This window comes from Ambystoma mexicanum, chromosome 3q, assembly GCF_040938575.1.
Source record: "Ambystoma mexicanum isolate Mex_15411 chromosome 3q, UKY_AmexF1_1, whole genome shotgun sequence".
Lineage (NCBI taxonomy): Eukaryota > Metazoa > Chordata > Amphibia > Caudata > Ambystomatidae > Ambystoma > Ambystoma mexicanum.
The window spans coordinates 814,905,611-814,930,472 of record NC_090926.1 but is presented as its reverse complement, the minus strand read 5'-3'; the positions used below and the strand labels follow the sequence as shown (position 1 = coordinate 814,930,472).

Sequence of the window (24,862 nt, the reverse complement as noted above, 5' to 3'; positions counted from 1 at the left end):
GTCCAACACTTTGGCTTGTACGTCCTGGCGGAAATCCGTCGCCTTAAGCCATCTGCGCCGTCTGAGGCAAACACCATTGGCCAACTGGCGGAAACCGGTGTCAGCAATGTCGGTCGCCACCGTTATGGCGTGGTCCGACGCCACCTCGCCTTCTTGCAAGATTTCCAGGGCTTCTGCCCTCTTGTCGTCCGGCAGGAAGTCCAACAAGGGAGCAATTTTATACCAAAGTTCCCTGTCGTAATGGGCGATAGCTAGGGCGTTGGCCGCCTTAATCGTCGTCGCCGCCGACGTGATGACTTGTCGTCCCAAAGCGTCGAGTTTCTTTCCCTCGCCGTCCGGCAGTGAAGTCGATGCCGATGCCCCCCGCCTTCTTCCGGGCCGCCGCCGAGATTACTGAATCAGCGGTCGGCCTTGCTCTAAGACATAGAGGGGCCGGGTCGGGGACCCGGTACTTCTTTTCATATCGGTCCCTTTTTGCCGGCGTCGTGGACGGGTTCTTGAGGAGGGAGAGCCCCTCGTCCCAGATGTCATCCAGTAGAGGTACCGCGAGGACCGTCCTCCTCTTGGCCTCTCAACATTGATAGAGGAACCCCTCCTTCTTTTCTTCGGGGCAACGCTGGAAAAGCTCGGATGCCATGGAGATCATGGCACGGAAGGATCCAATCTCATCGGGCGGGGAAGCCCGGGGAGGGGAGGACGACGCGAGGTCCACCCCGCCGTCGCCGCCCTCGTCGACCGTGCCAGTCGTGGCCGTGTCCGTGCGCCGAGGAGGGTTGAGCAGGCCTCGAGGGCTGGAAGGGTGTAGGAGGATGTGTTCTTCTCCTCTTGGGTGGTGGTGGACTTCCCGACGGGCCTGCTCCTGGCTCCTCCATCGGGCCTGGCTCCGACTCCTCCGTCGGGGGTAAAGGCAATCTAGTCCTTATTTCAGAGCATAAGGATTGAATTGCCATCAAAATGGCCGCTGAGTTGTCCTGCGGCACTGGATGCGACGGGCACGACTGTTGGTCTGGGGTCCCGTCGGCGCCACTGCCGCTTCCGTCGTCCCCCTCATCGGGATGCCTCTCAACGGGCCGGTCCTCCTCCATGCCCAGGTCGTGGCTCTCAGGGACTTCGACAAGTTCCTCCTCGGAGGTTGTGTCTGAATCCACGACGGCCACTGCCCACCCCCCCTCTTTCTCCGCTGGGGGCTTGGTGGGGGTTCTTTCGATGGGCTTTAAAGATGCCTCCCTCCGAGGTGGCAGGGAGACTCTAGGCCCTGAGGCCGCTACCACAGGTGTAACCTCCGCAGGCTGCGCCAGGGTTGCCGCGACCTCCTCGATAGAGGCCTTGGCTGGGTGGATCAAGGCCTTAGTCACCGACTGCGTGCTTGTGGCCTTCACCTTGGGGAGGGCTACCCCCCTCGCTCCCCATCAGCCGAAATCTTCAAGATCGACAAGGGCCTCTCCAGAAGCTTGGCCGGGTTCTCGGATTTCCTCTTACCCAAGCCAGAGCGTTGGCTCATGGTCGATGAAGCCGGGGAGGATGCGCCCTGTCTGGCAGCCGAGGAGCCCAACCGTTTGGCGCTCCTGGTGCCCGCGGACTTGCGGTGCTTAGCCTTCTGTTGGACCCCCGTCGCCGGGGCGCCCTCACAGGACTTCGAAGACTGCTCGGATTTTTTCTTTTTCTTCTCACCTGACGGGCTCTTTCCCTCCATCCAGTTGGCGAGACGAAGATGCCGGTCCCTCATGGTCCACTCCGACATGTTCCCGCAAAACACACAGTTCTCCTCCACGTGCGTTTTGTCCTCGTGAAGACAGAGGCATAAGGAATGCTCGTCTTCCTTGAACACGCTCTGCAGCTGGCATCCAGGGCAGGCCCTGAACAGCTTCCCGGGCGTCGAGCTCCCTTTCTCCTGGGCCATGTCCGGGGTAGGCCTCAGAAACTTCTGGAATCCTCCAAAAGCATTGTTCGATGAAATCTTCACCCTTGAGAGGCGTAGAAACTTCCGAAACGGGTCCCCGTTGATCGGATGTAAAGATGGTGGAGCTTGAGGCTCAATTTAACCGAAAAATGAGAAATTCTCTTTGAAAAAGCGCGAAAACGCAGCAAAAGCTTGAGAGCTATAGCGCGAGGACTCCCAACACTTGAACGTGCGGTAAAAATCTGAGGATGGCTGCCAGAGGCGGGGCTTAGGGAGAGGGCAGTCATCCCCCTCCTCCCCCTTCGGCTGACTCCCACCCTGACACAGCCCTCTCCATGCTCCACTCTGCTATATCTGACACTCTTGATATCCTTGCCCCCGTCATGAGAATCCGCCTGAAGCCCAAAGCCAAATGTAACTCCTGGTATGACTCGGATCTCGTCACCCTAAAAGGCAAGTGCAGGGTGACAGAGAGGAAATGGCGTGATTCATGTTCATCCTCTGACAAACTGGCAATACCGTCTCTCCGTTCTCACCAAGAAGAGAGCCCTTATCCAAGCCCGCATCTCTGCGGCATCTAACAACTCGGCCGAACTCTTTAAAATCTGCAAGGAGCTTGCCAACCCTGCTGCAGTCTCTACCTCTCCTGTCCCCTCCCAGGCCCTCTGCACTGCACTGGCCTCTCACTTCATCTCTAAAACTCAGGACATCCTGTCCTCACTCTCCTCCTATCACCTCCCTCCCTCTCTTCCCGGCTCTTCCTCTGGCCCTTCTGCAGCCACCCCTCCTCCCTCCTTCTCTGCCTTTCACCTTCTTTCTGCTGACAAGGTTTCCAGACAAGTCCGATCTATGAAAGTCTTGTCTAAACAGGTTCACCCCTGTTCCTCCAAAACTATCAAGGACCACATTGACTCCCTGGCTCCTGCCCTGGCTGACTTTTGCAACCACTCCTTCGCCTCTGGAGTCTTCCCATCCCCCCTTAAGCACTCCCTTGTGCACCCTCTTCTTAAGAAACCCTCTTCCGACCCCTCCTGCCCGGCTAACTATCGCCCAATCTCCATCACTCCCTTCCTGGGCAAGCTCCTGGAGAAACTGGCCATCTCCCAGCTTAACCTCCATGCTGAATCTGTTGGTAGTCTTCATGACCATCAATCTGGCTTCAGAGCTGCCATAAGCACGGAAACTGCTCTCCTGAACATCCGTGAGGACCTGCTCTTGAACCTCGACTCCAACACTCCTTGTGTTCTCATTCTGCTCGATCTCTCTTCTGCCTTTGACACTGGCAACCATGCCATCCTGCTCAACCGTCTCCGTAATAACCTAGGTATCACTGGTCAGGCTCTGGCGTGGCTGACCTCTTTCCTTTCCAATCGACCCTCCCAGGTCCAACTGGGGTCTTTCCTCTCTGACATCTTTTTCTCCACCTGTGGTGTCCCCCAGGGATCAAATCTCTCTCCCTGGCTGTTCAACCAGTATCTGGCACTCCTTGCCCACTGCATCGCCGCTCTCTGCCCCAACTTTCAGTGCTATGCGGACGATACCCAGCTCATTTTCAGGCTACCCTCGGCCGCCTCCTCTCCTTCCCTCATCTCTGACTGTCTGTCTGCTATCCAGGAATGGTGTGCCGCCAATGACCTCTGCCTTAATGCCAGTAAGACTGAGATTCTACTCATCGGCACACCCACTCCCTCCTTCCCTGCAGCTCTCTGGCCGGCCTCTCTTGGCCCTCTTCCTACTCCTACCTGCAAGGCAAAAAACCTCGGGGTCATCTTCGACTCCACACTCTCCATCTCTCCTCATATATCTGACCTCTCTAAGAAATCACACTACCAGCTGCACCTCCTCAGAGGTATTCTTCCCTTCCTCTCCTTCCCCCAGAAGCTCACTGTCTCCCGAGCCCTGGTTCTCTCGAAGCTGGACTACTGTAACAGCCTCCATCTTAATCTGCCTGCCTCCACTCTCCGTCCTCTGCAACTCATCCAGAACAGAACTGCGAGACTTGTCCTTGGCCTCACGCCCAGAGACAGTATCTCTCCAGGACTGAAATCTCTACACTGGCTCCGAGTGGCTGCGAGGATAAAGTTCAAAACCCTCTGCATTGTCCACAAGGCCTTCTGGGGCCTGGGGCCTAAATACCTTCAACTCTCTCTTCCTAAATATCTTCCTTCCCGAGCCCTTCGCTCATCCGTCTCCAACTCCCTCAGGGTCAGCCGCTTCTCGAAGCAACGAGCTGGGGGTAGATCTCTCTCCACGGCAGGGGCCTCCCTCTGGAACAGCCTTCCTGCCTCCCTGAAACTTGAGGAGAACCCTCTCCGGTTCCAGAAGCACCTCAAAAACTTCCTCTTTGCTTCTGCTTTCTCTCTCCCTCTCCCCTGCTAAATTCTTCACTGAAACTGCACTGAATCTGCAACTGGGCCTCTCACCGACCTCGGTCCTGGGCCCAGCCACTCTCCACTTGCAATGCCTCCCTGGCAACCCCTGCACTGCGGGACTGTCTCTGTATCCCCACAGCCCCCCCTTCCCAGCACTTGTCTGCACTTACCTTGCACTTGCCACCAGCTGGCCCCATTTATTTATTTTATTCTACTTACTTGTACTGCACTTCCCCCCCTCCCCCATGCACTTTTTCCCTTCCCCCTACCCCTGCACTTGCGCGATCTGAATGACACCTGGCCTAGTAGGATCGTTGTTTGTCTTCCCCTTGATCCCCCCTCCCTGCCTCGTCGCGCCTTGAAACACTTGTGTATAGGCGCATTACAAATGCCTTATCATATCATATCATTGGCTGTGGGCAGTACGACCCAGAGATCAGTGATTGGTTACTACTAGGAAAGACATATCAGAAACTAAACTGATACTGATTTTTTTCTGTACCGAGGATTCCCAGCCTGACGACGGGGAATATTCATGAGCATGTGAATCCATGCCAGACCCCATGCTGGAGAAGGAGTAGCATTATCTGGGGTAAAGCTGAGGAAATGTTCTGGGTTTTTAAGAGTATAAATCAGCCAGAGAAGACATTCTCCTCATAACCCTGTCTATGTCTTCACTGTTCCATTCTCTGGAGCTGGGAATGACGACCTCTTGAGAAGTTTTTTCTTCTATAATGGTTCTGGACTTGGGGGCAGGAACAGGGGTCTTGGATTTATGTTTATCTGAAGACTTCTGTTTTTCCCTATGTGTCTGTGGTGCAGAAGTAGGTTGAGAAGACTGTTTCTGCTGTTTCCCCCATCCCCTTGAAAAGAAGAGTGTTTCCCTGATGTTTTCACCTTCTGTGAGCTTTCCGGCGCCTGGTGTCGAGATTCGAGGGTACTCTCTCTCTCTTTCGAGTGTGCACGTCGGGACTCGGAGGCAGGCGCCGAGCGGGCTGCCGGAGCCGACTCCTGGTGTGCGGCCTGGGGGTGGAGGTCAGATTCGTCTTCTGACGAACGTACCTCCGTGACTTGGGGAAGCTAGGCACTCTTGGCAACTGTGGATGGTTGCCTTGTGTCATGCGGCGATCTCGACCTGGAACACCCAGAGGACAATGATTCCGTGGACAGCTCTCTTTGTGCCTCTTTCCGAGAACTCGACATGCGTGTCGAGTCTCGGTTGGACTTATTTATGTGTGGTAGTGGTGTGGGTAGCGCTCGTGTCGCCGGGTGTGTTCCCCATAACTCCCCTGCCGGACAATCTTCCGAGGTCTGGGACTTGCACTTGGGCGTCTTTCGACACCTCTGTGCCCTCGCCGTCCGAAAGTACGGCGTTGCTGCTATCACTGAAGGCACCCCTCCGCTTCCATGGCCTCTAGTTGCCTGGCGTGGTGGGCCCAACGTTTGGTTGAGTGGTCCTTTAATGTTTTCGCCTTGAACAGGCTACCCGCTCTGCAGTTCGCCTCGGGGTGATCCCTCTACAAGCAGAGGTTACAGGTGGCGTGTTTGTCAACCCAAGGATACTTGCGGTTGCACTTGGGGCAAAATGTAAATGGAGTGCTCTCCATATGCACCTATGGCAGCGGGCTGGTGTGTATAGGAAATAATAATAAGAGTGTAGAGTATGTTTCCACCCCCCACTCTCCCTACTTGCGGGGGCCGAGGCCAGAGGCCTTCCGAGGCCCAAAGTCCGTCGTGCAGCTCTCGACGTTTGTTTGTTCTTCGGACCGGCGTCGATCTGCGATGTCTCGACGTGGGAGTGAAAGAATGGGGAAATTAAGATTGATTTTTGCAAAATGGCTGAAACTCCGCGGAATGTTTCCGACCAGTATGGCGTAAAAAATCAATCTGAGAGTCCAAACGCGTGAGGGATCATGGGTACAGTGGACGTCACACTAGGGATAGTATTACTGAAACGTCCTGTGTTTGCGCCCATTTTCGAGTTTCGAAAAAACAAACTGTAATACTCTGCAGGTTCCACTAGATGTCGGCCTATGCAGAGCATGTGATCTAAGCAGATTCCACAAGCCTCAGAAATATATGTATATATAAAAATATAACCCTTGAGCGATCCTCCATGAAATTGTAACTGCAACAGCGCCTCAATGCCTTTGGGATGCAGCGCGCTTTACAAATTCAAAAAAATAAAAGTAAAAAATAAAAATAAAATGTGTAATTATTAATTGTTTATGATTGTATTGATATTTCAGTGTGATTGTTTTAGATGTTAGGTATAAGGTTTGCAATAAGCATGTGTACAAATAAAAAAAATAAAAAAAGCATTCTGCCTAGGTTTTAAATATTACCTGCCTTTCTACAGGCCAACTAGCACCTCCTATGCACACCATCTTCGTCACCCTAAATTCAGACGTACTAAAGATGGAAGCTCAAGTTTCCCATCCATTGCAAACCAAACAGTGGAACTCTCTCCCTCCTACCCAGAGAGCTGAACCTTCATACTGGGTATTCCGGAGATCCCTTAAAACTTGGTTGTTTGCCTAGTCAGGGATGTACTGTTATGTTTATGTCAGAGATAACTTACAATTTGTTGTGTCTATTGCAAGTAAGTGGCCTCTGTAACATCACGTTGATGTCTGCGGGTTGTTGTGTGCTTCATAAATGAAAAAAGTAATAAAATAAATGTTCATGAGGTGAACCCTTGCCTAACAATGTAAATGTTTTTTTCATAACTGTGTGTGATGAACGCCCATCTAATCATAAATCTACATATGGGAGCAAGCTACGACCATCAAATAATAATAACTAAGTCCTAGTGGTATCTTGTCAAAATAAAAGGGCCTATACTAAAAAAAGAAATATTGCCAACCCTTACCTCTATATACAAATAGCGTGGGAAATAATGTTATGAAAAAGAAAGAAGTGTTCAAAATGATTTGTCAGGTTTTCAGGCTGTTGGCCTCCCTTGCCCACATTTTTAGCACTGGATAAGGCGGTTCACTCGAGCGTAGCACAGTCTGTGGCTTCTTTAGCACGATGTTGCAGTTCACTCATCAGCATCAGGGCCTTTGTAGCATAAGTCTGCTTGCTTCTCAATATCTCACTCAAAGGGCATGATGCAACCAAATAAACAACAAGTTATTTTCCCTTCTAGATTGTCACAAGTATTCACTTTGGGTGAGTCACTATCCACCCTGGATCTCCCTCAACCGGGCTCAGACCCTTGTAGCATAAAGTTCTGCAAAGGCTTCCCTCTGCCGTGCTCGAGCCTGTATCACCTTTCACTTTATCTAAAACAAATGTGTAGGTTATTTTCCGGGTGACTCACGGTTCTCCTCGGATCCCCCTCTGCCGGGCTCAGATCCCTTCAACACACAATTAGTCCCCTTCAGCCAGGCTCGGACCAATGTCAATTTCACATCAAGTATCGAAGACTTTCGAATGTGCACAGGGTTTGGCTTGACCCGTTGCAGGACCACTTCGATTTCACAATTCTTTCTTTTAACGTTCGCACCCTTTCGGTTGGATACCTAACAGGGACGTTCCAATGAGCACCCACGTGATACCGGACCACTCCGTCTACGGTATCGTATTTTAGCTTCAAAGTTCATTCACTCATCTGCTTTCTTAATCTTCTTTATACAATGTCGCCGCTTGCAACCTTGGTTTCCACAGAGACCGATCTGGAATCAGTCTCCCAAACTCACCGGCTGTGCTGACTTCACTGGTGCAGATTTGTTATAGGTGCCAAGGACAGGGCCACAGCAGCAAACGCTTCTCCCCGCCTAGACTATCGATGCGGGAGCGCCCCGGGTACATCCGACACACAATGCAGGATTTCTTTTGCTTTAATTCCAGGTCTCACTTTTCCTACTCTCGAAAGCTCATGAAAGATGCAGTCTTTCGGTGAAAAAGTCAAGGGTACTTCCCTCCTTGCAATCCTTTTCGGTCTTGCTGTCTTCCGCCTTGTACTAAACTGCCATCTTGGAACTGCTGCTTCTTCGTGTGCTTTGCCTTGCTCAGAGTGTGCTTTCATGCTCCGCCTTTTATCTGTGTGGGGAAGTGTGATGGAAGTCAGGCGAGTGTAATGATCAGTAATTGCCTGACCATTGTAGTGGGACATGGGTGTTAGTCCATTTTCCTTCACAGTGAGTTGGCAGTGAGAAAGTGTTTTGTGGGAAAAAGGGGTGTGGGGGGTTGAGTCCCTACGTATCCTACCTGGTAGGATAGAGTAAAGGTGCCACTGGGAACGGGATACCGCATTTCGCCATCCAGTGTCCCATTTCCACTCCCCGAAGACCCCCCCCCATGCAGGTGATCCTCCGGCACTGGTCCACCTGCAGGAACTGGATCCAAAAGTGAAGGCCGTGTCCTGGCCACCTGGATGGCAGATCCCCAGGACTAACGGGTGAGACACCTTCAGGTTTTTCACAATTATTACTAAAGTTAATGGCAAATCTAATTGGGTACCGTAACATTAAGTTAAGGTACCCAATTAGATTTCTAGCACAAAGTGAGTCTTTATTATTTGTATATATCCACTTCAACTTTTTATGTCATTGAATAAAACAACCAGGTTTGCACCTGTCTCTGTGTGGCCATTTGTTTGTGGGGCTTAGGGATTCACTTGATATAGGAACGAGTCTGCATCACTTCCCTTGTGTCTCAGCCTTGGCTGCTCATCCATCCTACAATTGAGAGCCTTGACTGGGATGACTCTGTGCCGCTACCCAACCATAGACAGAAGTACAGACACTCCCCTCCAGTCATTACACTTGTCTACCCAAGAAGGCCTGGAAGAAGGCCTCTCTGAATTGATGACTTTACTATTTTAGGGAAAGACTTAAGTAATAGATTTTACCTCCACCACTTTACACTTAAGGGATGGAAGGAATTTAAGTTATTTTCCTCATTTCACCATTTGATTTAGCCATTCTGACAACTCGCTATTTCATGAACATTTGATTCAGGAAACCTTTATATGAAGTTGAGGATTAGTTGTGGCAGGCAAATTTACTTTAGGGTTTTAGTACTTTTACAGACCTTTTTGACTTGCACATTACGATTGCGTTATTGAAAAAGATGGAATTCTAAACCGTCTGTGTTTGAACACTTCGCTTTACTCCTCAAACTATGTTTTTATTCCGTACATGGTTAATAAAGAGTTTTCTTTGAAAAGACCCAAAGTTGGAGACACTTCTGTTTGCCATGACGGCGCAGATGGTTTGCTTCGTAATGGCTTTGCCCATCTGATGTCCAGCGTAACCCATAAAAAGCTGGTTGTCAATCCTGAATCTTCTAGTTCTAGTAATATAGTAGCTCAGGGCCCTTTTAGGATCCAGTCTGTGAAGTCTCCCCTCCTCCTTAGATGGAGGAGGGTAAAAAGATGGGAGTTTTAGAGTTTGCCTTAGAGATGGAAGACCGTCACCACTTGGGGAGGTAGGACAGACGGACGGACCCTAAGTGTCACCTTATCTCTAGAAAAAATTGTAAAATGTGGTTTGGACAACAGGGTGCTGGCGTAATCGTGGTCTGAAAGGCATTCTTCAAAGACAAGAGCCTTAACGGACAAGAGTGCATGGGCTTGAAGGGTGTGCCCATCAAAAAGGTAAGCACCAGGTGCAGGTCCCATGTTGGCACCATGAAAGGTGTGGAAGGAAACTTGTTAGTCCTTTAACCCCTTAAATGCTGAGGGTTTTCCCTCCCAGTGCTAAGCCCTTTTTTGGACATTTCGGTATGTCAGCATTCAATCCCTTGTAACTTTGTTACAATTGATATCCTGGCCAAATTCGCACCCTTGTCTTCCCATGTGTAGGCCGGCATAACACCTCCAAGGATTAGTCATTTGCTGTAAAGGGTGTGAGAAAGTAACAAAAACGTTTGTTTTTTTTTTCCTCCAGAAAATGGCAATACAATGATGTACAAAGAAGCCTGTGGTTTTTTTCTTGTAAGAGCTAGGAACAAATGGTTTGCAGTTCTGAATTCGCCATTTTCCAAGCTTTCAAGAACAGGTTGAGTGGAAACAAAAACATTTTTTTCATAAGGTTACCATTCATTTGTGAGAGGTGGGCGATTTTTCCCTTTTTTTTTTAATAGGGCATGCTTGGACATAATGGAAGAGGAGGTTAGGAAAGCTTACTGGGAACACAGAAAGGCATTCATCTATGAAAAGGAGACCGCATTCCAAGTTCAGGAAGGGGTCATTTGCGCAGGTCAGGCAACAACTATATACCTAAAATGCTGTTGGGAACAAATTGGAAAAGTGACAGAAAAGAAAAGTATGTGCTGGACATGTTTGCACTTGTAAGGTAATGGCTTATGTGAATAATGAGAAAAGCAATGCACCGCTACATTCCCCCAACTCTCCTAGCTAGAAAATAACTTTTTAAACAAATGTGGTGAAGAATGGCAAACATACATTTATTTTTTATTACTACTTTATTTATTCGACGGTCACAATCATGCATTCGACGGTCACAATCATGCATCACATTTATCTCATACTCTGTTATACGGCCGATTACATTATGTGATTTCCATGGGCTTTATTTTTTCATTCGTTCAGTGGTATTTGGTCCATGTCTCGCAGCCCAGCTAGATACACTCTGAATGTCCTTGGGCCTGTTTGTGGGTGTAACAAGTGTATCAAAACCCTGTTCACATTAATTTACATATGTCAGATCTCCGAGCCATGCCTGCATGCTAGGGTTGGTTTTAGCCTTTCATAATCGTAAAAAAATGTTCTTTGCAACTGTACAGCCTAAGTTGAACAGTCTACGAATCTTGATTGGAACGTTTACAATATCCCTCAGCAGGTATTTCAATGGGGTAGGGAGGAATAGGGATGTCTAAGATGTCGCTTAGTATGTCTGCCACCTATTCCCAAATTCTGAATATGTGAGGCAGGCCCAGTACATATGGAATGAGTCGGCTTCCGTAGCCTGGCATTTAGGGTAATTGGTCGGACCCCCATTTGTGAATTTCGCCATCTTCTTTGGAATATATTGTAGGCGATTCAAAATTTTAAATTGTATTGATCTCAGGTTAGCATTGAGGGAGACAGTCTTGGTGAGTTGACAGTGGCGCACCCATTGTGTGTCGTCTATTGGCATACCAAGCTCACTTTCCCATTTGACTTTCATGCTGTTGCTAGTAGGGGTCTGGGTCTGAACTGACTTGTATAATGTGGAGGTACCGCATGTGATCCCGCTCGCAGTAACAATGGCTTGTATGAATGGGTGTGTTTCTGGCTCGTTGGAGGAGGCCCACCGTTGTCGAAATGCCACTCTCGTCCAGTGGTATTGTAGTGCTTTTATGGGTCCCTGTCCCACTTTGGTCTGGAAGCCTTCTAGCGACACGTACACCCCATTGGGGAACATGTCTCTGAGTGTTAATTGTTTGTGTGGGTCCCATGTCTTTTGTAGTTTTAGGTCGTGCGAGGCCGCCAAACTGCTTCAGGAGCCTTCTGCACGTGGAGGGAGACTGCGACCGCCTTGGCCTTGGGGTCTAATTGCGAAATGATGGCAAACAGTTTGCGCAGGTATAGGGAAGTGGATCTGAATGGGATAAACCCTGATTGGTCGGGATGTATCAGGTGGTTCATGTAGGGTAGTAACCGATTAGCGATCGCCTTGGCGAAAACTTGTGTCCGCGTTTATTAGTGAGAGCGGGCGATAGGATGAAGCCTCTTGAGGGGGTTTGTTTGGTTTTAGCAGTACTGCGATGACTGCCTCCCTAAGTGGTTGGGGGTAATTCTCCTGTCTCTTCGGCCTCCCCCCACAGCTCCAGCAGTCTGGGTGCAAGTTCTGGCAGGTAGCATTTATATCGCCTGTCCTATCTCTTCGATGGAGAAGGGTGATTCCAATTCTGCCCTGGCTTCGGGAGGTAGTCTGGGGAGAGGTATACTGTCGATATAATGGGCTAATTTGGTGCCTGTAACAGTATCCCTATTGCCGTACAGTGATGCATAAAATTCGGAGAACACCCAGTTAATCGTCTTTTCTTCTGCATGGACTTCTCCGTCCCTCAAACATACGCTTGTGATTGGTTATTTGTTGCGGTTGAGTTTAATTAATCTGGCCAGTTACCTGCTTGCCCTGCACGTATTTTCTGGCCCTGGCCGGGACGGTGATGTAAAGGATCTCCCGATCTGCCAGCCTGTGGAATTCATCCAGCTGTGTCTGGTAATGTCGCCTTGTCGGGTGCCAGCGCATATGCGTTTTCCAATGCACGCCATCAGCTCTCGGTCTGTTGCAATTCTAACCTTATTGTCCGTAGCGTCCCGTGTGTCAAAGTGTCCCTGTATCCAGGACTTAAAGCATTCACATACTATGGCAGTTGACCCCACTGACCCCTTGCTGGGGTGAAAGTATTACTTAATTTTTACTCTGAGCGGCTCTCGTATTGGGCTGTCCTCGAGAAGTGCTGGGGGCATCCTCCACAGCCCAGGGCTGCTTTTTCGAGGAGTTACCTTAATATCCAGAAGTACCCAGGAGTTGTTGGATATGGAGCGAGGGAATATGGTGCACTCAGCAGTGTGTGGAACGCATTCCGGTGAATACATCCAGTAGTCTATGCGCAATCCCGAGTCGTGAACTGTGGAACAGAAAGTGAACTCCTCCCCCCGGGTGTGTGTCTACGTCCAAGCGTCGACCAGGGGTACATGTTTCATGCATTGAAGAATAGCGTGTGCAGCTCTAGTGTGGGATCATGGAACTCTAGATGTCCTGTCCTTCAGTGGGTCCGGTATGGCATTAAAGTCCCCTCCCCATATCACCCTGGCGTCTTCTAGCTTGGATATCAGTTCGTGTATATGTAGATAAAAGTCTGGGTCACTTATGTTCGGTCCATAGGTGTTTACCAGGATGGTGGTTCGCCTTTGAATGTTGCCCCATAAGATCACGTAGCTCCCCTGTGTATCAACTTTGGATTTGGTTATCTGGAATCGCATGGAATGATGTATGAGGGTCATTACACCACAAGACTGAGTTGAGTAATCGGTACAGAGTCTCTGTGGACCCCAATTGCGGGCAAAGGCATCCATCACTGTATTCTGGGCATGGGTTTCTTGTAGCATCAGGACCCTGATGTTGTGTCTTGTCGCATAGGCTAATATGTTACAAGCTTTCATGCGGTTTCGTAATCCCCTAATATTCCAAGTGGGTAGTCTGATTGTGTGTTCCATTCTAGCCATCAGGACGGATATGGCCTATACAACAGTGCTCAGGTGTTCATATTTCTATAAAGTATAGTCTTCAATGGTAAAACGTCATATTTTCCTTGTTTTTTTTCCCCAACTACACCCCCCCACCCTCACCATCCCCCAAACCTGACAGTGTAGACCCAATTAAACATAGCCGGTTCTGAAGTCGTGGGAGGCAAAGTGTAACTCCAACTGGTTTCATCAAACGTTCAACAGTTCCGAGCTGTGCTGCATGGCTCGGTCGTACTAGAAGATGGCTCGGTCGTACTAGAAGGACCGTCTCGTGCGTCGTCGGTGTCAGACGTTGGTGGTTGGGACGGGATGCTTGATTCAATATAGGCAATGGCATCTTCCAGAGTTTCAAAAAAGTGGGCCCTGCCGGCATGTTATATCATTAACTTGGCTGGAAACATTGATTTTCCATTCCGAGGGCCTTTTTGACCTGGTCGAAGTTGTGCCTGGCCGACTGTACTCCTGTGGAGAAGTCTGGATGTATGTGTATTATAGTCGAGTCAAACTGCAGGGTGCCTTTTTCGCGAGCAAGTCGGAGAATTAGATCCCGGTCCCGATAATGTAGGAGTCGGGCAATGATTATTTGTGGCGGTTCCATGGATCTTTGTGCTCGTTCCAAGATGAATTGCGCCGAGAATTGTGCTTCAGGGAACATTTTGCGCAATGCCTCATCTAGGAACATTTCCATGGGTACATTGAGGGTTCTTTCTGCCATGCCAACCACTCTTATGTTGTTTCGGCGGGATCGTGATTCCCAATCTTTGCATTTTTGGTAGAATGATTTCAGCTCCTTTTTTATCTCCTCAATATCTTTTCCATGCGGGGAAACCGTGTCCTCGAGATCGCTCATCTGGCCCTCTGCTGCTGTGATCCAGCTGCTCTTCATCTGCAGGTCCGACCTTAATGAGGAGATCGTTGTGCCAATATCATCCAGCTTGGTGTTTACTGCTGCAAATCCAGCCTGCATCGCTTCCATGTAAGAGTCGCCAGCCCTGTCAGTGCTTGGCTGTGCTCTTGTGGGGGCTGAAGGGACCTGTGAGCAAGTTGCGCTGTCTTCTGCCCAGGCTGTTTTGGCAAAAGCGTCCATGGGGCCTTTCTGTAGCCCTTAGGGCCTCCACGTGTCATAGTTTGATGTGTGTAGTATTTTTAAGGTTGATGGTTCTTTACCAATTTACAGGGTGCACTGCTGTCCAAGCCAGTGTTTGTGGCCCCTCTTCAGTCGCTGGGTATACTACCCCCCCCCCCCAAAGTTCTGCACAGTGCACTGTTCCCACGTGTGCAGCTTCTGATTCGGGGTGAAGTGTACCCCCTCCTATGCGGTACCCTGTGGCCGAGCCACCGATGCCCAATGTGGGGTAGAGTTGTTGCTGGGGCTGCCTGGGGGCCTGCGGTGCCTATATCTAAGACTTGGCACTGGCCCGTATAATTGTCTATCTCGCTGCTCAGCGGGGTATGTCCAGGTCGGGGTATTCAAGTACCTGTCTGTGTCCTCCCCATGCAGTCTCCGCTTTCTTTTCCCTCCGGATGTAGGCGGGTTGTGCGTGAGAGGGCTTAGAGGCACAGGCAGCGACCCAGGGAACGCCCAGAGAGTCGCAGCTCCCACAGCGGTCTTCCTGATGCCCTTCTTCCTCATGTGCTGTATAATGCAGAGCTCCTCCTTGCCTCCGGCGCCCTGTCTTAATGTCCTCTTTCTGGTGCATTTTACCTCACCAGACAGCAGCACAGAAGGCGGGCCGGCACAGCAAATCTCTGCTTTCTGGGATTGGATATAGCCCCCTGCTTGAGTGTTTTGATGCGGCAGTGTTCGGACAGCTTCTGGATATAATTCTGTAGTTTAGCAGACCTTCGGCACGGAGGATTTTTCTTGCAGGATATATTGCAGCATGGAGCTAGACGTTTAAGCAGCCATTTTCGTCAGCGTGAAACAGTGCGCCCAAGCATACATTTTTTGAAAGAGCACAGGCAGACATTTTGAAGGATAAGTGACTTGTGCAGATTACAAAAGCGTACAGTGCCTAAAGCAGCAACTAAATGTAGGTCACATTTGGGAAATGAAGGGTTGTGTAACATAGTGCAGTAGGAAATGTATGAAAACGTTATCAAAAACAAGAGAAGAAAACAAATGTGATACCTTACCACATTCCCAATTCCCACATGGGTTCCAACGAAAAAGGTACCTCACATGGGTGTGTGCACTTGCATTGGTGCAAAGGGAAAAGGCTAAAACATTGGTACACCAAAGGGCCTGGAAAAACCATGTTTTTACTGTATTCGGTCTTGTGGAAAACCCGCAGATTTGGCCCTGGGGTGTAGCAGACACCAAGGAAAACAGAGAACCCCATGCATTTCTGAAAACAAGACACCCATGGAAATCTAACGAGGAATGACTTTCACGAATCGCCCTAGAATGTATTACCCACAAGGGCCGGCAAAGACCAAAATGTAGGGGAAACCCCCTCCTCCCCCACACTTTCAGACATCTGCCACCATGTTTTTACTTATTCGGTCTTGTGGACAACCTGCAGATTTGACCCTGGGGTGTCGGCCAGGGTCGGAACCACCAAGGAAAACAGAGAACCCCATGCATTTCTGAAAAGAAGACACCGATGGGAATCTAAAGAGGACTGACTTTCACAAATCGCCCTAGAATTTATTATCCACAAGGGCCGGCAAAGTCCAAAATTTAGGGAATAAAATTATAAATTACTCACCGTAGTGACTAACGTAGTCCCCTTTCCTCCATACTGCATGGGCGTCCCTTCGAAGGGACGGGAGACAGAACCTTTTTCACCAGAAAAAAAACCTTCTTCCCCTTTAAATTAAGAGGAGCGCAGGGGTGCGGCCCTGGGAGCATGCGCTGCCCTGACTCCGCCTCTGGCGCCACGCCTCAGTCCCCATTGACACGTCAACAATAGATTAACATTGCCTAATGACACCAGTATTATTAGGGGTGGGAGATGGTGGGACGTATGGAGGAAAGGGGACTAAGATTACGTTAGTCACTACGGTGAGTAATTTATAATTACTCTTACGTCCCTTCCCATTTCCTTCATACTGCATGGCCGATTACAAATGAATGTAGCCCTAGGGTGGAGAGGAGACCTCCTTAAGCAAATAGGTTCCTGAGAACTAACTGTCCGAAAGCCGCATCAGATCTAGAACCGGCATCCAAACAGTAATGCTTGCAGAAAGCAGAGGGAGTGGCCCAAGTGGCTGACCTGCTTATGATCTGCCAAGGGACATGGCCCTGGAATGTGATGGCCGTTGCCTTGGCCCTGACTGCCTGGTCGTTCATGTTGGCTGAAAGCACTTGTGCAGGCCCTCGGACACTTCTTTGATGGCCGAGACCATCCATCAGGATAGGGAGGCCTTGGAAGCCTGATAGCTTGGTCTTGAGCCTCCGAAAGTGACAAACAGGGCGTCCGATTTGCGGAAGCCCTTGGTCCTGTCCAAGTAGAATTTCAGGGCACACCTGACATCCAGGCAGTGCAGCACTCTCTGTGCTTCGTCCTTAGGATCGGCAAAGAACGTAGGAAGGACTATTTACTCGTTCAAGTGGAAAGCAGACGGCACCTTGGACAGAAATGCTGGCTGTGTCCGCAGGAATACTTTCTCCTTGTGAAAGGAAGTATATGTTTCTGAGGCGACCAGCACCTGGATTTTGACTGACTCTACGGGCCGAGGTGAGGCCGACTAGTAAGGCTGTCTTGATGGTGACCAGCCTGATGTCCGCGAACGCCATTGGCTCATACGGTTTGTGCGCGAGGGCACCCAAGACTATGTTAAGGACCCACACGGGGTGCAGCCTCTTGATGGGCAGGTAGAGCCTTGCAAGCCCCGTCAAATTTTTCTTGACGATAGGATTGGAGGAGGAGAAGATCCCCTCCTCCGAGTTCCTGCAAGCCCCGATGGCTGCAAGGTATGTACGGCAGGTGTCCGCCTGCACACCAGAGTGGACGAGGTGCGCCAAGAATTTCCTTGGAGTCCGCCCAGTGGCAGCACCTGGTCCATTTACTTTTATACTAGGCCCTGGTAGCCTTTCTCCTTGCACCCTGTATGATTTCCAGATTAGCCTGGCAGAGGCTGAGGTGCTGCAGCGTTACCTGCTCAGGTACCACGCGATGAGGGCTAGTTTCTGAGGCACGGGGTGGAAGACCCTGGCCCCCTGCTGCACCAGAAGATATGCTGGGCTTGTCGGAAGGTGAATCAGAGGCATCTCAGATGCTGAGCAGCTCCGAAAACCATGGAACTATTAGAATGATGTTGAGCTGGCGAGACTCCTTGATCTAGCAAATTACTCTGTGAATCAGTGGAGTGGACGGAAAGGCGTACGCCATCATGCCGTTCCACTGAAGCCGAAATGCGTCGCCCAGGGAGCCAGGGCCCTGTACCTGCCAGTAGGCGAACTGAGGGCACTTCTTGTTGTGCCAGGTGGCAAAGAGATCCACCTGGAGATGACCCCCACCTGTTGAAGATCTCCTGACTAATGAGGTCATTTAGCTGCCACTCGTAATTGTCTGCTCCCAACCTGCTGAACCAGTCCGCCTCCAGGTTGGATTCCCCCGGGAGATGGACTGCCGTGAGGTACATGTCGTTTTCCAGGGCCCACTCCTACATGCCAATTGCCAGTCTGCACAGAGGAGGGGATCTGATGCATGCCTGCTTGTTGACGTAGTACATGCTGGTCGAGCTGTTTGTCTAGATGAGGACATCCTTGCCCCTGAGAAGTGGTAGGAATGCTCTGAGAGCTAGCCAGATGGTGTTTAGCTCTAACCAATTGATGTGGTATTCCTGCTCCTGTCTAGTCCAGGTGCCGTGGACCGAGAGATCGTTCAGGGTTGCACCCCAGCCCTCGAGCGAGGAATCTGTGGTGATGGTGACCTGCTGAGTGGGCAGACGGAAGGGCGTGCCCATCCATAGGTTGTAGTCTCTGGACCACCAAGTTAGGTCCGGGTGGAGAGATGGAGAAACGTTGGCCAGCTCGGTTTGAGAGCCCCGCTTCTGGTTTTCTTAGGCCGCGAAGTGCAGCTAAAGCCTCCTCATTTGTAGGTTTGTGTGCAGGGTGGCTAATAGGACCGCTGACATTAGAACCAGGAGATGTTTGTACCACCATGCCGAGGTCAACTCTCAGCTGAGGAAGTGGGTGGTCGCCCTCTTGATAGCCGAGATCTTGTCCTCTGAAGGAAATACCTTCTGGGAGCCATTGTCCCAGATGAGGCCCAAAAAAGTCAGTCTGCGCAGGTTGCAGCTGCTACTTCTTGAGGTTAAGTGAAAAGCCCAGATCGTGCAGAATGTTCATAAGGGCATGGGAAGAGTGGAGAACCGCTTCCAGAGATGTAGCCCTGACGAGCCAGACGTCGAGGTATGGGTAAATGTGGAGGCCCTGAGTTCTCAGGAGGGCCGCCACTGTATTCATGAGTCTGGTGAAGACCCTGGGAGCAGAGTTGAGGCCAAACAGAAGGACCTTGTACTGAAAATGATAGCCCATGATCCTGATCCGGAGGAAAGAACGATGGGGCTTCCAAATAGGGACGTGCAGGTACGCGTCCTTCAGATCCAGAGAGCACATATAGTCTCCCTTGTCCAATGTCGCCGCTATAAAAACTGCCATAACCATCTTGAATTTTTGCAGGGGTAAGGAGAGGTTGAGGGTGGAAAAGTCCAGCACAACTCTCAGGCCCGTCTGGTTCTTCTTCTGAATGGCGAAAATCCTGGAGCAAAAGCCAAAGCCTCGCTGGGAGACTGGGACATCCTCCAATGATTGTGTCTCTACGAGCGAAAGGAACTCTGCCAAAAAAGTTGCTGTCCCAACCTGTGGGAGTGGAGGTGAGGAGGGAGGAGAGGCTGGGATAGGGAGGCAGTACCCCGTGGATACTACGGAGAGGATCCAGTGAAATTCTGGTGCCAGAAATGTGCATGGAGAGCAAGCCTTACCCCCCCCACTGGAGACAGGGGACCCGACGGGGCGTGTCAAGCCTTCTTTCCCTCGGAGGCTGTCGCGGAGGAGGGGGAATGGAAAAAACCCTTACTCCACCCCCCCACCCCCCTTTTTGTTGCTTGCGCCGGTTCTGAGACAGCTAGCGGTCCGGCTGCCTGGATCTATGTTCCAGGAAGCCATGGAACCCTCTGTACGTACAACCCTTCTCGGAGCACTGCTGAGTTTAGGTGTAAGATTTGGGCATGGTCTTTGTAAGGATGGATAAAGACTTGGCCCTTTGTGAGCCGTTTTTCTTCTTGTCCAGCTCTTTGTCCGCGGAGGAGTGGAACAGCCCCCCCCCCTCGAACGGTATATCTAAAATGCATTCCTGGACGTCCGGGTTGAATTTTGTTGCCCAGAGCCAGGCTGTCCTTCTCATGTCCGTGGCAATGCAGATGGCAGAGCCAGAGGTGTCAATATGGGCCACTGTGGATTCCATGAGATCATTCGCCACTAGCTTAGCCTCGGCTAGCCCAACTTAAAGCGTGATTGACTCTGGGCGGGGAGTTCCGGGAAGAAGTATACAACTTCCCACCATAATCTTTGGTTGGTGGCAGCCAGCATGGCATCTGCATTGGCCTGCCGAAGATGCAAGGATGCGTTGGAATAGAGTTTCTTGCCATACACCTCCAAGAACTTCTCCTCCTTGCCTAGCAGCGCCACAGGAAGAGGAGGCTGAGGACGATTGAGGATTGGAGTACAGTGATGCCGCAGAGATCACTGAGGAGTGCGGCTGAGGATGGGCCGAGAGCAAGAGTGTATCACCCTCCATCTGCCTGTACTTGCCGTCCAGGCGTCGATTGACCGGATGGGCCGAGTGGGGCTGGAGCCAACCCTTCTTAGCCAGGGAGACATCGGTTTGCATAGAATCCCCGTTTTGGCAGAGGGGCGTCGCATGAGGACTTCAGCCAGGAACCCCTCTGCCGGCTGCTCGCCTCGGGCTGGTGCAGGCCCAGATACTCTGCCAGCCCAGCAAGACGTTTGTGGAAGGCCCTGGCTGAGGACGGCGTGTCAGGATCCTCCTCCTCATCCGTATCCTGTGGATCTGGGGGATCCTGTGGAGGAGGAGGAGGAGTTGGCGGCGGAGGCTGGGGTACAAGGACTGCGGCCGGAGGCTGAGGAGGCGGCAGAGGCTGGTACGGAACCGCCCGAGGAATCGGCTGGGGAGCCGGAGGAGGCGGCTGCACCAGGGCCTGGGGCGCAGACGGAGGGGTCTGTGGTGCCTCGAGCATTGCGGGAAGTACTTCACTGATGGCGTATTTGATGATAACCCCCATCCGAGGTGATTTCATGAGGCCGAGGAACGTCTCAGAGGACCTCTTCGCTGACTGAGGAGTTGGCAGGGGATGATGACGGGATAGCTGGGGGCTGCTGGAGCCGCTGTATACCCTGTAGATATGGATGCAAAGGAAAGCTGCCCTGCGCAAAAGAGGGGTAGACTGTAGGCCACGTACCTGGTTGAGTCAGTCCCACCTTGACACTCATTCTTCGCCAAATTCCTGGAATGGCGTTGGACAGGTGTCTCTGTCTGGCGCGGCAGCCATTTTGTCGAGCTGCCTGCCATGTGCCTGCAACGTGTTGCTTGGCCCGCTGGGCCCGGCCTCATCCAAGACTCTCGTGTGTGGATCACGAGGCCAACCCTGCTCCTCTGGGCTAGGCCCGGTAGGTGTGACACCCTCGACCCGGGGCTCTGTAGAGCTGCATTTATGAGCCCCCTCCGACGTATTTCCAGTATTAGGGCATAGCCCCACAGCCATGGTGCCGGTACTTGGGCGGAGCCCCTCGGGTGAAGACTTGGTAAAAGAACCTTCTGGTCCCTCAACACTGTCACTTGGAGGATCCGAGGATCCCTTTGCCCGGTAGCTGCAGAAGCCTTGGTGCAAGTGCTGGTAGAAAGACCTGACCGGTCCCTCCAGCGCGGGTGAGTCCCTGGGAAGGAGTCTCCTTTGCGGGGTGCGATGGAGAATATCGGTCATACCCTGGGCCTGGTTCTATGTTTCACCAAGTTCAAGAAGTCCTCTGGAGGCGACTTCTGGAAGAGTCCCTCCACCTGGCTAGTCTGTTCTTCAGCGCTTTTGAGGACATCGAGCCACACGCTGAACAAGCTTGCCAACCGTGGTCAGGGTCAAGGCAACGTAGGCAGAAGGCGTGGGGGTCTGAAGTTGGGAATAGCCCGTTGCAGGCTGGACACCTGCTGAACCGTGTAGTCGACATGCGCCAGGGTGGGGCACGATGCCTGAGGACCGAGTACCTAAATGACAAAAAGACAAAAAAAGAAGACAAAGAAGTATTCGCACATGGAATTACATGGCCGAAGCCAAACCCAGGAGCGCTGGTAAATTCGGCCTGTTCCCGTTGATGCGGAAAAGGGGACGGAGGTGTGGCGCCAGAGGGCAGAGTCAGGGCAGCGCATGCTCCCTTGGGCGCACTCCCGCATGCCTCTAAATTTAAAGGGGAAGAAGGTTTTGTCTGGTGAAAAAGATTCCGTCTCCTGTCCCTTGGAAGGGACGCCCATACAGTATGGAGGAAAGGGGACGGAGCGTAAGAGTATGTGGCGGCACGGACAAGACCCTCATATAGTAACTGCTGGGTTACCAGAATTTATCTCAGCACAATCCACATAAAGGAGCTCCAATGCCGGCACATTGACAATCCCTGCAATGAGAGGCGCTCAGGATCTGCAGCGGCTGCTCTGACAGAGCACAGCTGACCGGGCCGTGTGGCAAGTGCCCAGGACGGATTACAGCTCCAGGGAGCAGCCACTGCTGCCGGTGCCCATGTCAGCTCTGCGCACAGAATGCCACAAATGGATCTACTACACTGCTCGCAAGCGGTCCTCACCCAGCAACGCGAGCGCCCTCATCCCCCCGCCAATCACTCGCTGCCTCTGGGGTGCAGTGCGTCCCACTGCCGAATTCTGCACCGGGGCAGTGGGGACGCAAGGCCGCCTCCACACCTCGTCCTCTGATGGGCCAACGCATCTCTCTGGCAGCAAGGATCAGCCGCTGACCCCACCGACCACAGCAAGCATTGGGCGGCCGCATTGACTCACCGAGGGACCAGCAACCCTATGCAGCCAGTGCGTATGGAGCCAGCCACTGCAAGGCCTGAGGCACGCCAATTCGCTCTGCGCTCAGAGACGGCACCCTGGTTCTCAGCAACTGAAGAATCTCTGCACTCCGAGGGGATTCAGCAGCGCCACAGACAACAGCAAGGCACAATCAGCGTTTCAGGTCTGGTGATATAGGACGGTAAGCGCCCACCCTGCGCAGTGCTTAAGCGAAAGCCGCCATGATGGCTTTGCTTCTCCCCAGGCCTTCTACCATCCTAACATTTGATTTAATAAAGTATTTTATTCTGAATTTTGAGTCTGTTGTCTGTGACTTGCTTCATGATGCCTTCACAGTGTCCAAATGTCATGTAGCCACTAATGTCTGTAAGGTCCGAACAGGTAACTATGCACAATTTGGTGCAGATTGGTGAAACAGTGTGGAATTGTATAAGAACAACACCTTGCCACAAACCCAGTCACCCAATAAATGTTAAATCTTATAAGTATAGATTTATTCTCTTGACTCTGCCTGGTATACTATCCCACCAGGCATTCCTTATAGGTATGCACCATACGTTCACAAACTTAACAGTCTCTTATATCTCCTTTGTTCTGTCTTGTAAAGTAGTTTTCAGTTGCTTGTTCCTACTCATACACTTAGTTACATGTTATTCACTTTTCGGGAGGATTGCCAATGAGGCCCGGAGTCCCTGCTTCCCTTGGGTGGACTCACCGGCTCTTGTTGGCATGTATAGGCTTTCCTGAGGCAAGCACGCTGCTCTTTTGCATTCTGTGCCTGTTCGCCACCTCTGCCTTGCAGCTTCTGTGCCCACTCGTGGTTTTCGCTCTTCCGTTCGGCTTCTCTCCGGGCTTGGGCAGTGACAATGCTGCTTTCCGACACCTGTGAATGCGGAGAAGCTTCCAGTCTGCTTCTGGCACCCTCGCAGCATGTTGCTATTGCAGTCCACTGCTCTCAGTTCCTTCGGGAAGCCGGTCGGCTCCACAGACCTCATACCAGCCCTGCAGTCCCTTGTTCAACGTCGAGAGGACCGGTGCTCTCCAGCCAGTGTCTGCTTGTCAGCTGGTCTGGCGCGTTAAATCTCCTGGTAACTTGCCTTTCCTTACAACTAGAGTGCGGCTTGTGCTCTTGGCCTCCATTGATCTTCATTACTTGGCACACCATTCTCGTCCCAGTACCTTCGCATTTGGGAAAAAGGAAGTCTGGTCTTGGTGACTTGTACGGAAAGCTTGGAAAAGTATTTTCAGTCGTGTTGAAAGGCAAGTCAGTGTTTGAAGACTTTTGTACAAAGTATGGGGAGTTTTTTTTCCCCATAACCTTCCTTGGTGGGTGAGGGGAGGTATGAGCACATGCATCAAAAGAAAAGGGGGAATGCCATGACTCATCCGATGATGTCAAGTCACTTCCGTGGGGTTTGCCTGCCCCCATGTGCCCCCTCATATAGACAACCCCAGGGCCAGGGTCAGGATCAGGTAGCGGCTGCCGTCCCCTGGCCACATGCAGAGAGGTCACCGCTGGGAAATAAGTGATGACACCATCAGATCCATCACACCACCCATCAGAAGAGGGGCACACTCATGTGAGGAACAGGCTTTGACAGAGCCAAGGGAAGGGGACAAGTGACAATAGCTAGAGACCTGAAGGTGGAGCAGCACAGCACTGAGTCAGAAGCATGTCCACTGGATCTGTGTTCAAGCCCGAAGCAGTTCAGTCGTGGTCCAGAGGGGAGCCTCTGCCAGCTTCTCCAAGAGTGGTGGTCCTCCGAGAGGCACCAGTGCTGAGACTGAAGCCGCCAGACCTTCGCATGTAACGAAGCAGAGGTAGAGCCGTGCTACAACCTCTGACCCCCGAAGACAGCGGATGCTGGAGATGGATAAGGAATCTGTGGGAGGAGGGAATCCATTGGAAAAAACACTACACCTTAAACATGCTTTACTAACTTACAGTAGTCTCACAATTTCAGCAGAACGACGTAAACTAAAAAAATCCCATGTATTTTGACAGCAGAAAATACACTTGCTAACAAATCTATTGTACCTTGACTGATCGGCTGATAGTTCCTCTTCTGTATTCTGAACTCCCAGAGGATCCATGAACACGTGTTCTGTATAGACTCCAGTTTGTATATTATCAGCAAGGTCTTCCCCTGAACCAGCATTGACCTCTGTTGCCTCTGTTGCTTCTTCTGCTGTTGCAACATTGTCATCTTCACCACTACTCAAAGTAACATTATCTGTAAATCACAATTCACAAATTAAAAGGAAATTCACTCCATGTTACATGTCAGCAACAATTCAAGTCAGGTTGGAAAACTTGAAGTAGACAACGCTG

At 51.1% G+C, this 24,862-nt stretch overlaps 1 protein-coding gene across 1 annotated transcript in view; it reads right to left on the bottom strand.

The window, feature by feature from the left end:
• The window catches only part of SPAG9 (sperm associated antigen 9), a 2,727,931-nt gene that overhangs the window by 864,378 nt on the left and 1,838,691 nt on the right, over positions 1–24,862 (bottom strand). The window contains exon 20 of the mRNA XM_069654919.1: positions 24,569–24,764. Coding sequence (XP_069511020.1) covers positions 24,569–24,764 — 196 coding nt within the window. The remainder of the gene's footprint in view (positions 1–24,568; positions 24,765–24,862) is intronic.